General features: G+C 36.9%; 1 protein-coding gene across 1 annotated transcript in view; it reads right to left on the bottom strand.

The window, feature by feature from the left end:
- Positions 1–13006, bottom strand: part of LOC126744907 (PTS-dependent dihydroxyacetone kinase 1, dihydroxyacetone-binding subunit DhaK-like) — a 51566-nt gene that overhangs the window by 4494 nt on the left and 34066 nt on the right. The window contains exons 3-4 of the mRNA XM_050452495.1: positions 5944–6153; positions 5624–5894 (exon numbers count right to left, since the gene is read on the bottom strand). Of these exons, the coding sequence (XP_050308452.1) occupies positions 5624–5894; positions 5944–6153 (481 nt within the window). The remainder of the gene's footprint in view (positions 1–5623; positions 5895–5943; positions 6154–13006) is intronic.

Genomic DNA, 13006 nt, shown 5'->3' with positions numbered 1-13006 from the left:
AATGACATACCATTAAGAAGCACTCTGTATAGGATAATGAAATATGTATTAAAACGATCATACACTCATCGGCACGAAAAACAAAGCACCTAATATTTTATATATAATTTGTATTTTTTTTACTTACACACAAATAAAACAATATGTTTTAAGTAATTTCTAATACCAATCATCTATTTATTTGAACAAAAAAAGGTAGGTGTAATTAAAAGTGTATTAAAATGGAAATTCCACATTTTCATTACTAAAAACTGACGAAGAATCCAACGAAGGACTAACGTCATCGTGTTACGCGACTGGCAAACTGAGGCGTTATTGTGTTACGCCTCGAGTAAATCAAATTATCAGTAAATTAAAGGCGTCTCCATTCATTTAAAAAAGGGTTTTCTGGTAAGGGTATTAGGCTTTTTGGGTATCGGATATTTGGGCATTTAGTATAAATTTATAAATGCAGTGTTTCTTGTTTGGGGTATTGGCGAAGAGGTTTTTTGACAATTGACGGATCTGACATTGACATTAATTTCAGTTTGTGCTTTGTTTTTGAGTTTTTTGAAGGCCAAAAGTGCCCAACTTTACCTATTTATTTTTTAAAAAAATCCAGAATAAATAAATTACTTTTAATAATGTTACTTAAAAAGAGAAAGATACTATTAAGGAAAAATAAATCTTTGCAAAAGAAGAAAAATAAAAAAAAGTTTAGGATAAATAAATATAAATATTCAAAGTCGTTAGGTATAGAATGTTTTATTTTATTTTTATTAATTTGAAGCTCATCCTATTTTGAAACAAAGATTTAGCCTACGGTCTTCGTATGGTCGTGAAAAGACAGCGAAGACCACAAGAACATTTTGCGTAATTAACTTTATTCCTAGGATAGGCTACTATGGGAGTTCATTTATGGTGTGAGCAGGAATTTTCTCTAGAGGCACCCACAGCGTTGTACGTCACTCCAAGATGCACTTTAAATGTTGTCAGATTTATTCATAAAATTTTGGAACTTTTTTTTGTTTCTTATATCAATATAATCAAAATTTTATGTTTCTAAGTTGATCAATCGATGTAAAATCCTAATTGTTACCTCAGGCTGAGTCTTAGAAGAGGTATACCTAGATTTTATCCTAGTAAAGGTTGAAATTTTCAAAAAATCCTTTTGCCTTTTTGTTTGCATTAGCTTTTTTGTTGAAAAACCTTTCTGTCAAATTTTGTTTTTCCAGACCCATCGCTCTAAGATAGTCCATAACCCTAATTAACATCACTGGCTGAGTCTAGGATCCCTAGACGAAAAGGCTTTTTTTCTAGATTTTCTCCTATTTAAGCTTGGAATTTGAAAAAAATCTCATACATGGTCCTAAGTATATAGAAAATCTCTCCTCCAAATTTCATTTTTCAATATCGTACCTATAATATCGATGGAACACAATTACGTCCTGGATATCTGAGGAACAACTGTGATTCAGACACAATAAATCAACTATAGGTGCCGTATTCATACTCCTTTCATCAGTACCAAGGACAAAATGTGACTTATAGGCAACACATTAAACCGGCGATAAAATTCGATCATGCCAAAATAGTTTTAAGAATATTTTTAGATTAAACAATGGGCTAACGCTTCTATTTTGCTAGAATGGATATGTAGAGAAGCTTTGTTCACTGATCTAGGTTTTGATCACTATTTTGAAGGCCGATATTTCGGCTTCTATGGGAGCTATCGGAAAAATTCCAACGGTTTTTTCTTAGTTTCGTCGTTCTGAATCCAACGAGACCATCCGCAAGGTCGTAGCTTTTACGATAGCCGAGATATGGCATTTTTGATGCCCATTTTTGGCCTCAAAAACGAGGTCGAAAAAATACACGATTTCCTAGTTCTGCTCGGATTCCCTTATAACCATATATATATTTGATCTAGAGTTCCATGCAAGGATTTATCGTTTTTTTGGCAAAACTTCTTCTGCTTCGCGCCTTACAAAGTTATCCTAATAAGTATGTCCTTTTTAATGCTCCGCGCTAGCTTTCATTCTTTAAAAAAAATAACTCATTTACATTCAGTTAGTGCGGTAGCACTGTTATGGCATTTGACGTTTAAACTTCTTATGACCCAATAACAATTTTCATCAGTAAAGATTTTTTTGCTATTTAACGTGGCAACACTTTACTTACAGGTAACGTTTTAACATGAAATATCATAATAAAAAAACGGCCAAATAAATAAATTGGCCTACTATAATACTGACTTAACTTCGAGCATTGCGTTGGCAAATGACGTTTGAAGTTATAGTAATAGAGAGATAAAGAAATGCCAGATCCGTGAATGGATAGCTGCGAATGCCTAGTTTCACCTCTTTCTGGTTAGCGCTCTATGTGAGATGTAGCCATATGGCTTTTCATGAATTATTTAAAAAGTTATATGCTAAACTTGCATTACTTGCCAAGAGCAGCAACTCTTATAACATACTGTTCAAAATAACAAATGTTCTGAAATAATTTCCAAAGGAGAAAATCTTCTATATCATCGTCGCTAAAATCTGAATCTCCAATAGCTGTAATGAGAATTTCGTCCATAATTAACTAGATTTGTCTCTTGTATTACCACAACAAAAATTAAATAAATAATCTTTGGAGTTTGGTTTATTTAATATAAATTAATTTTGCCAATTTTCTATTTGACATTTTAAGTCATTTAGAAAAAAAGTACGCTGTTTATCTCCAGTTTTCATAGAAAAACTGCATTAAATGTTCGCTATCGTCGCTAATTAAATCGCTTGACTTCAGCCTGAGAACAGTGATATAAACGAAAAAAGCAATAATTTAATTTCACTTATTAGAGCAGCACTGCTTTAATAGTTTAAACTTGTTCATGAATTTTGACTTGTAGTATTCTAATACTAAAGCATTTAGCACGTAGTTCATACTTTATCCATTGACAACACTATTTTGGCATAAGTAATATTTTCATATTGGCTATAGAAATCAGTTGGCTAAACGGGCTGCCTATTAATCATTTTATTTGATTAACCAATTTGGAACAGAGGATAACTCCCAGATAGATACGTATATTTGTTTACTGTAGTATCACTGTAATGGCATTTGACGTTTAAAGTTTCGACATCACACCGCGGGAATTACTCGAAAATACTTAAACGATGCAGAAGCGAACCCAATTGAACCTGTTTTGAGACTTGCTAGGGAAAAGACTACGAATTCAACCCTAATAAATACACTCTTTTAGAGGAATGTGACCTTATTCGTTAAGAAGACGTTCGTAACTTGATTTTAAGCATGCGAAAGAAAATGCAAGCAATCATTCGATCTCGTGGAGACAACACTCTATTACAGCAAAAAAAATGTTAGATGATTGTTGATGTTTATTATTAAATTATTTGATTAAGTTAAGGGTGGCTTCTGGCAAAATAGGGGTATCCAGGGTTTAAAATTGCCTCCAGCTAGCCCACGAAAGTCACCTGTTTTAGTGCTGCACAACCCTCGTGCAATGATACCCTTAAAATCTTGCCTTAATATGGCCCCGAACCGAAAGCAGGAAATATCTCTAGATAATTTAAACCACACCTAATTTAGGTCCGCAAAAGGAAGTATTAAAAAGTAATCCGTAAATTCAGCTTTAGTATATTGACAAATAACCTAACTTCTAATTATCAAAGTTCCAAATGTGAATGTGTCAAATGATAAATAAAGAAATGGGTATTATCATATGAAATTTATAAGATTTAAAGTTCACTAGAGTTTATAAAAGCAATTTATAAAAGATAAATGAAATAATAACAACCGGCGGTTTATGGTTAAATAAATATGGTACAACTTATACTATACCTCCCATATACGTATATACTCAGTTTCCGACAAAGATTATAGCAACAAGGTGCCTCAAAAATTAAAGTAAACTAGTAAATAGATATGCGATAAATTATTCAATTAGTACTAACTATGGCGAAAATAATGTGTGTGGCCTTCGTTTTACACTTCTAAATGGTTATATTATTCTATGATACCTGTGGTCCTTGTTTTCGCCCTGGTTGATGACTAGACGGCCATGGATCTCATCTGGTGTGTCTCAGGAAGGACAGTGTCTTCTGTGGTAGTTGGACAAAGTTCAACTCGGCCAGTACTACACTCTGTGATGAATTTCAGGATATCCAGAAGAAGCTCAAGTGTGTTCGATGGGGCTCAGACCATCAAATCCTTCACAATATCAGTGATGAATTGAACAAATAGATGAGGAAGTTCCAGTGGTTCCTATAAGGGGACAAATAGGAAAAGAAGAAGAAAGAGAAAAAAAGGCCTAGGTTGGAATGTGGCGTTTGGAATTTTTATGACAAAATAACACAGGAAACCTTAAAAACTCTTTAGTCTGTTTCTTTAAAACTGCCTCGGCAAAACTTTAATTTAACTCACAAAAAAAATCAGACCTAGATAAGGTATTTCCTTTGTAAATCCGCTCAAAGCGAAACCAGCTGAGAGTTGAAGACTTTTTGAAGAAGTTGAAACCAGCTGAAGTGTTCAACTCTCAGCTGAAAAAATAACCCATTAACCCAAATCTGTCGAAATGGATCCCCTCCAGATTTCACCATGTTTAAGTCATCTGTCAACCTTGGAATCTTACTGAAAATATAGACAATTCCTGCATGAAATAAGTAGTACTGTAAGTATGTACCAGCCACAATAAAACTTAAAGAGGTCTTGAGAAGAAAATCAATATTTGGGTTTGACAGCTTCTTTGTTTAGTATTTTATTGAAATGAAGATTCACTACACTTTTCCTACAATAAAATTATGTGAAAAGAAAGAGTAACAAATTCTACTCAACTGACTATTGCAGACATCACCCATAATAAAGTCTCATTCTAATTTTCAAATCAACATTGACCAAGGCAAGCCAAGGTCGTGGCCAGGTGTGAGGGTGTACAGGTTGACACCTGTACAACCTCACAATGGAAGATCAAGGTACCGACAATATCAACCTAGTCAAGATTATGCTTTAATATGAACTTGATTCCTAATAAGTAGTTACTGCTATAAAACAAAATATATATCTATTCATTAATGTCTATATTATGTTCTGATATATTTATACATATATTTGCAATTTAAATACATTTGCAATAAATTGGTTATTTTCTAAACTGATCAAAATTTTATAATTATCCCTATACAATTATGGTTGATTTTTCTATGGAGATTACCCTTTCTTATAAGCCACAACCCTGTTTGCTTTCGACTTTTATAACCACTAATCTAAGACTTTGATAAATGAAAGAAGCTTTATTAAATTATATTAAAATATTTCAAATTTGAATACATTAAGTTAAAGTGTTATGCTCACAAAAAAAAAACTATAACAACTCAATATTAAAAATACCCATCTGCAGTTTTTGCTAAAAACACATTCAATTTTTCAATAATTTAAGGTCTCATTAGCCAACTACCAACTTATGCGTTTTCGTGGTGTTGTAAGAAAATAGTGTTTTTTCAAAATGTTTTATTTGCCTGTAAGTGATTAGTGCCCCGTCTTTTGTGCCGGTGAGCGTATGAGTACAAATGTTTGTTTCACAAAAAAAAACGGAAGTTTATTTAAAAACTAAAAATAAAAAGATACTTAAAATACTAACTTTTTAACATCGGCACAGGCTCTCTCCAATGCGCAAAGCCACATTTCACCATTTACCTCCTCATCTTCAGAATGTTCTCCGAAGTACTTGCCAGCCGCCTCAAAGGCTATGCTATAGATACATCCCATTGTGCCACCTACAGTATTTTCTAACAATTTACTTAAACTTACAAACAGGGTGAACGGACAGTTAAAATTCAACTTATTGTCGCAGGAACGATTATTTAGTACCTCAGCTATAATCCGGAGTCTTGTCCCGGTGTCGCCATCCCCTGAAACATCGAATTTACTAATTTTTGAAAATAACACTAAATAAAAGACCTTTATCGCCATCCATAGTGTTCAGCATTTTTTCACAAGAAATAAGGGCATCACATGCAAATTGCAAACAAATCATTACAATATTAGCACTATTGTCCCTTAATTTAGGACCTTTTATTGGAGGCGTTAGTCTACACTTCCTTCTAAGGCAACCTGGTATGGTCAAATTGCTTAAACTTACTGGGGCAATTTGACAAGATGATATCCAACCTACAAAATATGTATGAGTCATCTTTCGTAGTTTTCATTAATTTTTAAGAAAAGCTATTGAACACAATTGCACAATTTAAAAAATAAATACCGTTTAGGTCCCCCTCCAGCTAAATTTCGGTACTATCGTACACCATTCAAGGGTATATTCGTTTTTATTATAAAACTGGCCAAAAGAAAATAAGTAATTTTTGAATTTGTAACTTTGCGCTGCTAGAGGTTTAATGAGTTAGCCGTTTTAAGGTTATTAAAAAAAACGTTTTGGAAAATTTTCCCATACAACTTTCCTTATTTAAAGTAATACAGCTGACCAGAATGATATTCTGTTCGGCTGTACAGGCCAAAACAATTACATACAATAAAATTAATTACTTTAAATTAGTTGTAGACATGTTGTTTATATTTTATGCATTTTTTACGGATAAATCAAATAGATAATAAAATTGCAGGTGCTTTTAAAATAGCATCGATGTGGCGAAATACAAACAAATTACAAGATTAAGAGATTTGATTAGGGTTGCACATTATACAGGGTGTCATTGAAATGGTGTAAAAAAATTCGGGGGGTGATAGTACTCCTAAAAATTTAAAAAAAAGTTCCTATAACTATAGGGCGGAAAATGCATATTAAGGGAGTTAGGGGCACTGAAAGGGTAAATTTAAAAAACGGTTTTTTGAAATTGTAGGATTAAAAAACGAGATAAAATTTCGAAAAAAAATCATCTGCCATAAATTTTGACCCAAAATCAAATGGTGATACTGAAAAATAATTTGCAAAATCGGAAAGGGTAGTTTTTGCAAGGGTAGGGGGTTAATTCGTGAATAACTTTTTTTAGGTTATTTTTTTCGCAACGTGGGTTCATTTTTTAAAAACTACATACTTTTTCCTACAAAAAAGGTACTCTTGTTGCACATCGCCCAGAACGATGGTTTTCGAGAAAATTGAAGGCAAAAAGTTTGCTCTGATGGGTTGCTAACTGGTTAAACAACATAAACCTATGAAAGTTATGGGGTTTCAAAAGTAAACACGTAGTTATTAAATAATTAATTGAAAAATCTAAATTTTATGATTTTTAAAACATCTTATTGCTTTAAAAAACGAAATAAACCAATTACCAAAATTCCTTATTAAAATAATGCATTTCTTAATTCATTCATAGTAAATGTTCAAAGTGACCACCATTCATTTCAATGCAGACATCTGCTCTTCTTCTCCATGATCTGCGTACCCTGTGGAATATCCCTGGGGTTGTACGAATTTGATTGGAACAGTCGATAATGCGTTGACGTAGTTCCTCTTCAGTATTAATCGGCACTGAGTAAACCAAAGTTTTCAAGTGGCCCCAGAAGTAGAAATCTAATGGATTAAGATCTGGTGATCTTGCTGGCCAAGCTTGTGGACCACCACGTCCTATCCAACGCCTCTCAAAAACTTGGTTTAAATGATTCCTCACCGCTAGCGGAAAATGAGCTGGTGCACCATCATGCATAAAATACGTGATCTGCCTCTGTGCTATGGGAACTTCCTCCAAAAGTGCTGGTAGATCATGTATTAGAAAATTAAGGTAACTTTGACCATTTAGCCTAAAATGTTTATTATTATAAATAACAAGCGACTTTTCAAAAGGTGTCAAATTAACCTCGGGGGTAGAAAAAATGGTCCAATAAGTCTATCGCCAAGAATTCCCGCCCAAACATTAACTGAGAATCGAATTTGGTGTCGACTTTCCACAACAGCATGAGGGTTCTCATCGGACCAGTGATGTGTATTATGGTAATTGAAAATTCCATTTCTTGTAAACCCAGCTTCATCCGTGCATAAAATATTTGCCAAAAAAAGGGGTTCTTGTACCTGTTTTCTTAATAACCAACGACAGAAGATGACTCGAGCGGGATAGTCTGCCGGAGCAAGAGGTGTAAATTAGGCTAATGAATCAAATAAGTATGCATTTAATAAGGAATTTTGGTAATTGGTTTATTTCGTTTTTTTAAAGCAATACGATGTTTTAAAAATCATGAAATTTAGATTTTTCAATTAATTATTTAATAACTTCTTGTTTACTTTTGAAACCCCATAACTTTCATAAGTTTATGTTGTTTAACCAGTTAGCAGCCCATCAGAGCAAACTTTTTGCCTTCAATTTTCTCGAAAACCATCGTTCTGGGCGATGTGCAACAAGAGTACCTTTTTTGTAGGAAAAAGTATGTAGTTTTTAAAAAATGAACCCACGTTGCGAAGAAAATAACCTAAAAAAAGTTATTCACGAATTAACCCCCTACCCTTGCAAAAACTACCCTTTCCGATTTTCCAAATTATTTTTCAGTATCACCATTTGATTTTGGGTCAAAATTTATGGCAGATGATTTTTTTTCGAAATTTTATCTCGTTTTTTAATCCTACAATTTCAAAAAACCGTTTTTTAAATTTACCCTTTCAGTGCCCCTAACTCCCTTAATATGCATTTTCCACCCTATAGTTATAGGAACTTTTTTTAAAATTTTTAGGAGTACTATCACCCCCCGAATTTTTTTACACCATTTCAATGACACCCTGTAGAAATAGGCGAATATACCAGTAAATTAGTTTGGGCTTTAGGGCAATAGAATGTTTCAAAGTTTATTGAATTTATTCATCGGACATAGATATTAATAGGATCATTTTTTCTGAGAAATCAAAAAATGGTTGCACAGACTTATTAAGACTAGGGGCCACTCGAGCAAATCATGAACAGGTAAATAAAGACAATAAAGAATTGATAATAATTTATTGAAATTAAAAAAAAATCTTAATTTGAAGCGTGGCACTGCATAGTTCTTACAATCTTTTTTACATTTGGCTCAAATTTACTTGTAGCAACACGTAAAACTGCTTCCAAACTTTCATCTGAAAGGCGGTTTCGATCGGCACATTTCAGAGCGTTTATGCGCAACTCTTTGTACATATTTTGATCAATGCAGCGTTAAAAGTTCTTCTTTGTTGAATTTGTTGCGTAAATCTTGGTCGTTTTGAATGTCGATAATTTCTAACTGACTCTGGCGTATTTTCAACTGAAATGTGAAGAAGGCTGAATATGTCCAACAAAGGTTTCACCTTTTTAAACTCAGAAAATCTGTTTTGAAAAGATTGAATCAAAATATCTAGCTTTTCTACATAACTGAAATTAATCGCAGTGTTGTTGAATTTTTCAGCCATTTTCTTATAATTCGAAAAATGATTGTAATTTCCAGAATTCAATTGTGATCTGAAAAGTGTCAGTTTGCATTGAAAGTATGATACATGAGCGTAGAGCTGGGATATCAGTTGATTTTTGCCTTGAAACCATGTGTTGAAGACATTTAAATGATTTGTAATATCAACTAAAAAAGCCAAATCACACAACCAATCAGGATTTTTAAGTTCCGGAACATTCCTTTATATTTCCGCCAGAAATATTCCAATTTCTTCTATTAAATTCAGAAATCGTTCTTCTGTAACTTCTGTATAAAACAGTAAATCTCTTCGTATTTGCTTTCGATGTTATTAAGGAATTGTTTGAATTATCTATGATTGAGTCCTCGTGATTTTATGAAATTTACAGCCGAAACTACTCTTATGACATTTTGAAATTCAATTTTTTTAGAACAGAGAGCTTCTTGGTGTATAATGCAGTGAAACTGCATGAGATCTTCAGCGCTTATGTTTTTTCCTTGCAGATGCTTTTTCAGCAAAGTAACTAGCCCGGAATTGACAGCAATCATCGAAGGAGCACCGTCAGTTGCAGCTCCCGATATTTTTGATCTCAAGTCCAAATCAGTTTTTGACCACTCATCCAAAAGTACATTGAGTATATCAACTCCTTTGGTTTGACCTTTCAATAAACACATTCCTAATAACTCTTGTAACACTTCAACATCTTGAGAAGTTGACCTGTGGAGCTAATACCAGTGAATTCGTCGAGTGCTAATGAAAAAAATTCAATGATCTTAGTTTTTTCAATTAATTAACTGACAAAGACATAATTCGTCTTTGGATAGTATTTTGAACTTTATATGAAGGCGGCAAGCGATGTTACTTGACTTAGCATTTTTGGGCGCTAGATTCAAATTACTTTTCGAACAATTTTTTTGGTTTTATCTGAGATAGAATTTAATATTTTTCAAATCTACGAGAGTATTATTTTTGCTGTCGGCGGGCAGCCAGTATTCGACCGGCGGACCGCATGCAGCCCGCGGACTGTGCATCCATTCGCTACAGTAACCAAATTCTTAGGTTTACAAATAGACAATAGGCTGAAACTGGAGAGGCACATAGAAAGCCTAAATAAAAAGTTATCATCAAATCGGTTTGCTGTAAGAACTGTTGAATTGAATTAAATTGACGAAACAGTGGGCTGCCAAGGCAGTTGTGCATATAGGTCTCCTGATGGACCCGTCATGCCCCACCGGGGGTTAACAGAGCCCAACGGCCTTAGAGAAACCGATAAGGCTCTCTGGTCTGAAGGATTTAAAGTTGCTCGGTACAATGAAAGTGTTACCCAAGTATTTGAACCTGGCGCGCGTGAGTGCTGGGCACTCCCCGACTACATGGTCAACAGTTGGAGGATGACCTCCTCACAGCACCATCGGCATTTCGGGTTGTCCGCAATACCGATAGTATGGAGATGGCTTCTTAACTGCCAGTAACCGGTTAAAAGACCTGTCACTAGCCGAATTTTGCGTCTTTTTAGGCGTAGTAGATTTTTGGTGAGACAGGCAGAGGGCCCACCTATGTGCGCTTTGACCTGTCTCATATCAGGGGACTCAGTCCATCTTTGGTGGATCCACTTGTCCAGCAGACCCTTCATTGACGCGACCGCAACGCATTTGGCTCCCAGTCTAGCAAGAGAGTCCGCTTCCTCATTACCTGCATGGCCAGGTATCCAGACGAGCTGGACCCTGCATCCAACCTGTACCAGTTTTTTCAGGACTTTTATGCACTCTAGTACAAGCTTGGAGCTTACCTTTGTGGCCGTGATAGCCTTAATGGCAGCTCTGCTGTCCGAGCATATTGATACGACTGTATTGCGGTGTCCGCAGCTTAGGATTTTCTGTCCGCATTTTAGTACAGCGAATACTTCGGCCTGGAAGACAGTGGCGTGCTCCCCCAGCGAGTATGCCCTACTGGTATGTGGGATCCCACCAATAAGCCCTAATCCAGCTCTGTTATTCATTTTGGAGCCATCTGTGTACCAGATGGTTCCCCTATTTAGCAATGCAGGTCTGTTGGAATGCTGCCACTTCTCTCTGCCTGCAATGTACGTCACGAATCCCTCGCAGTCCACAGTGACTGGAGCCATGCAGTCACTGCCCATCAGAAGGAGAGGACATTCCTGTATGGCCCGTGAACAAATTTTTGCGTGACCGGTCTCGCCAGCACGTAGTTCGCCGAGGATGTATAGCCTGTACGCAGTCCTCATTGCCTCGAATTGCACAACGAGGTCCAGAGGCGGAAGGCTCAGCAGAGTCTCAAGCGCTCTAGTTGGCGCCGTCCGCATGGAACCCGTTATGCTGAGACATGCAAGACGTTGGACTCTGTCCAGTTGAGCACGAATTTTCGCTTTCTCCGTACATGGCCACCAAACGATAGCCCCGTATGTGAGAAGAGGTCCCACAATGCGCGAGTAGATCCAGTGGATGATCTTAGGAGACAGACCCCAGGTATTGCCGAAAGCCCGCCTGCAGGCCCATAGCGCGCAGGTGGCCTTCTTCATTCTGGTGTCTGCATGATCGTGCCAGGAGAGTTTGGAATCCAACTTGATTCCCAGAAATCGAACTGTCCTGGAGTAATGCAGCTGCATGCCACCTAGAGTTATAACAGGGGGCGTGCCAAAGTTACGTCTCCTCGTGAATAGTAGGAGCTCTGCTTTTTTGGGGTTAATCCTGAGACTCCCCGAGAGGCACCATATATCCACCATACGCAGGGCTCTCATCATAGGGCCCCGCATTGAGACGGCGTCTTTCCCTGGGCAAAGGATTACCAGATCATCAGCGTAGGCCTGCGTGTATAGGCCAGCATTGTTTAAAAGATTTACCAGGCTGTCGACCACAAGGCACCACAAGGTAGGGGACAATACTCCTCCCTGCGGGCAGCCCCTAGCCGCCAACGTTTCGACAATCTCGTTGTTGAGCTGGGCAAATACATGACGTTTCGAAAGCATGGCCTCTATCCAGCTAACCAAACAGGGTTCTGAGCCGCGGCACTCGAGTGCTTGGCAGATTAATGCAAAAGGGGTGTTGTTGAACGCCCCTTCAATGTCTAGAAACGCACCCAGGCAGGCCTTGCCACTACCCAGAGCACCCTCCACCTTCCTAACGAGGTGGTGTAGGGCCAGGTCCGTGGATTTGCCCGCCTGATAGGCGTATTGGTGCACATGCAGTGGTTTGTTGACCAGGATGCTTTCCTTAAGGTATCGATCAATCAGCCTCTCCATCGCCTTCAGCATAAAGCTGGTAAGGCTGATAGGTCGGTACGATTTGGGATCTGTAAAATCGCCTTTTCTGGGTTTCGGAATGAAGACGACTTTCACTTGACGCCATAACTTTGGGACGTAGCCCTAAGCAAGGGACGACCTGAATAGTCTGACTATGTGTGGGGTTAGTACTTCTAATCCGTTTTGCAAAAGGCATGGATATAATCCATCCATGCCCGGAGATTTGAAGGGGGGGAATGTGTTGATTGTCCATTTCACCCTCTCGTAGGTAATTATTCTTCTAGCAGTCTCGAACTCTAAGCGAATGGGAGCCCGAGAATAGCTAGGAGGATCGCGAGATGAGTTGGAGTCTGGGAAGTGAGTGCGCAGCATGACCTCCAGTGACTCCCGCTCATTGGTAGTAA

Source organism: Anthonomus grandis, chromosome 15 (assembly GCF_022605725.1).
Source record: "Anthonomus grandis grandis chromosome 15, icAntGran1.3, whole genome shotgun sequence".
In the NCBI taxonomy this organism is placed as follows: Eukaryota; Metazoa; Arthropoda; class Insecta; order Coleoptera; family Curculionidae; genus Anthonomus; species Anthonomus grandis.
Note: the sequence above shows the minus strand (reverse complement) of the source record. Positions and strands in the feature narration are given on the sequence as shown.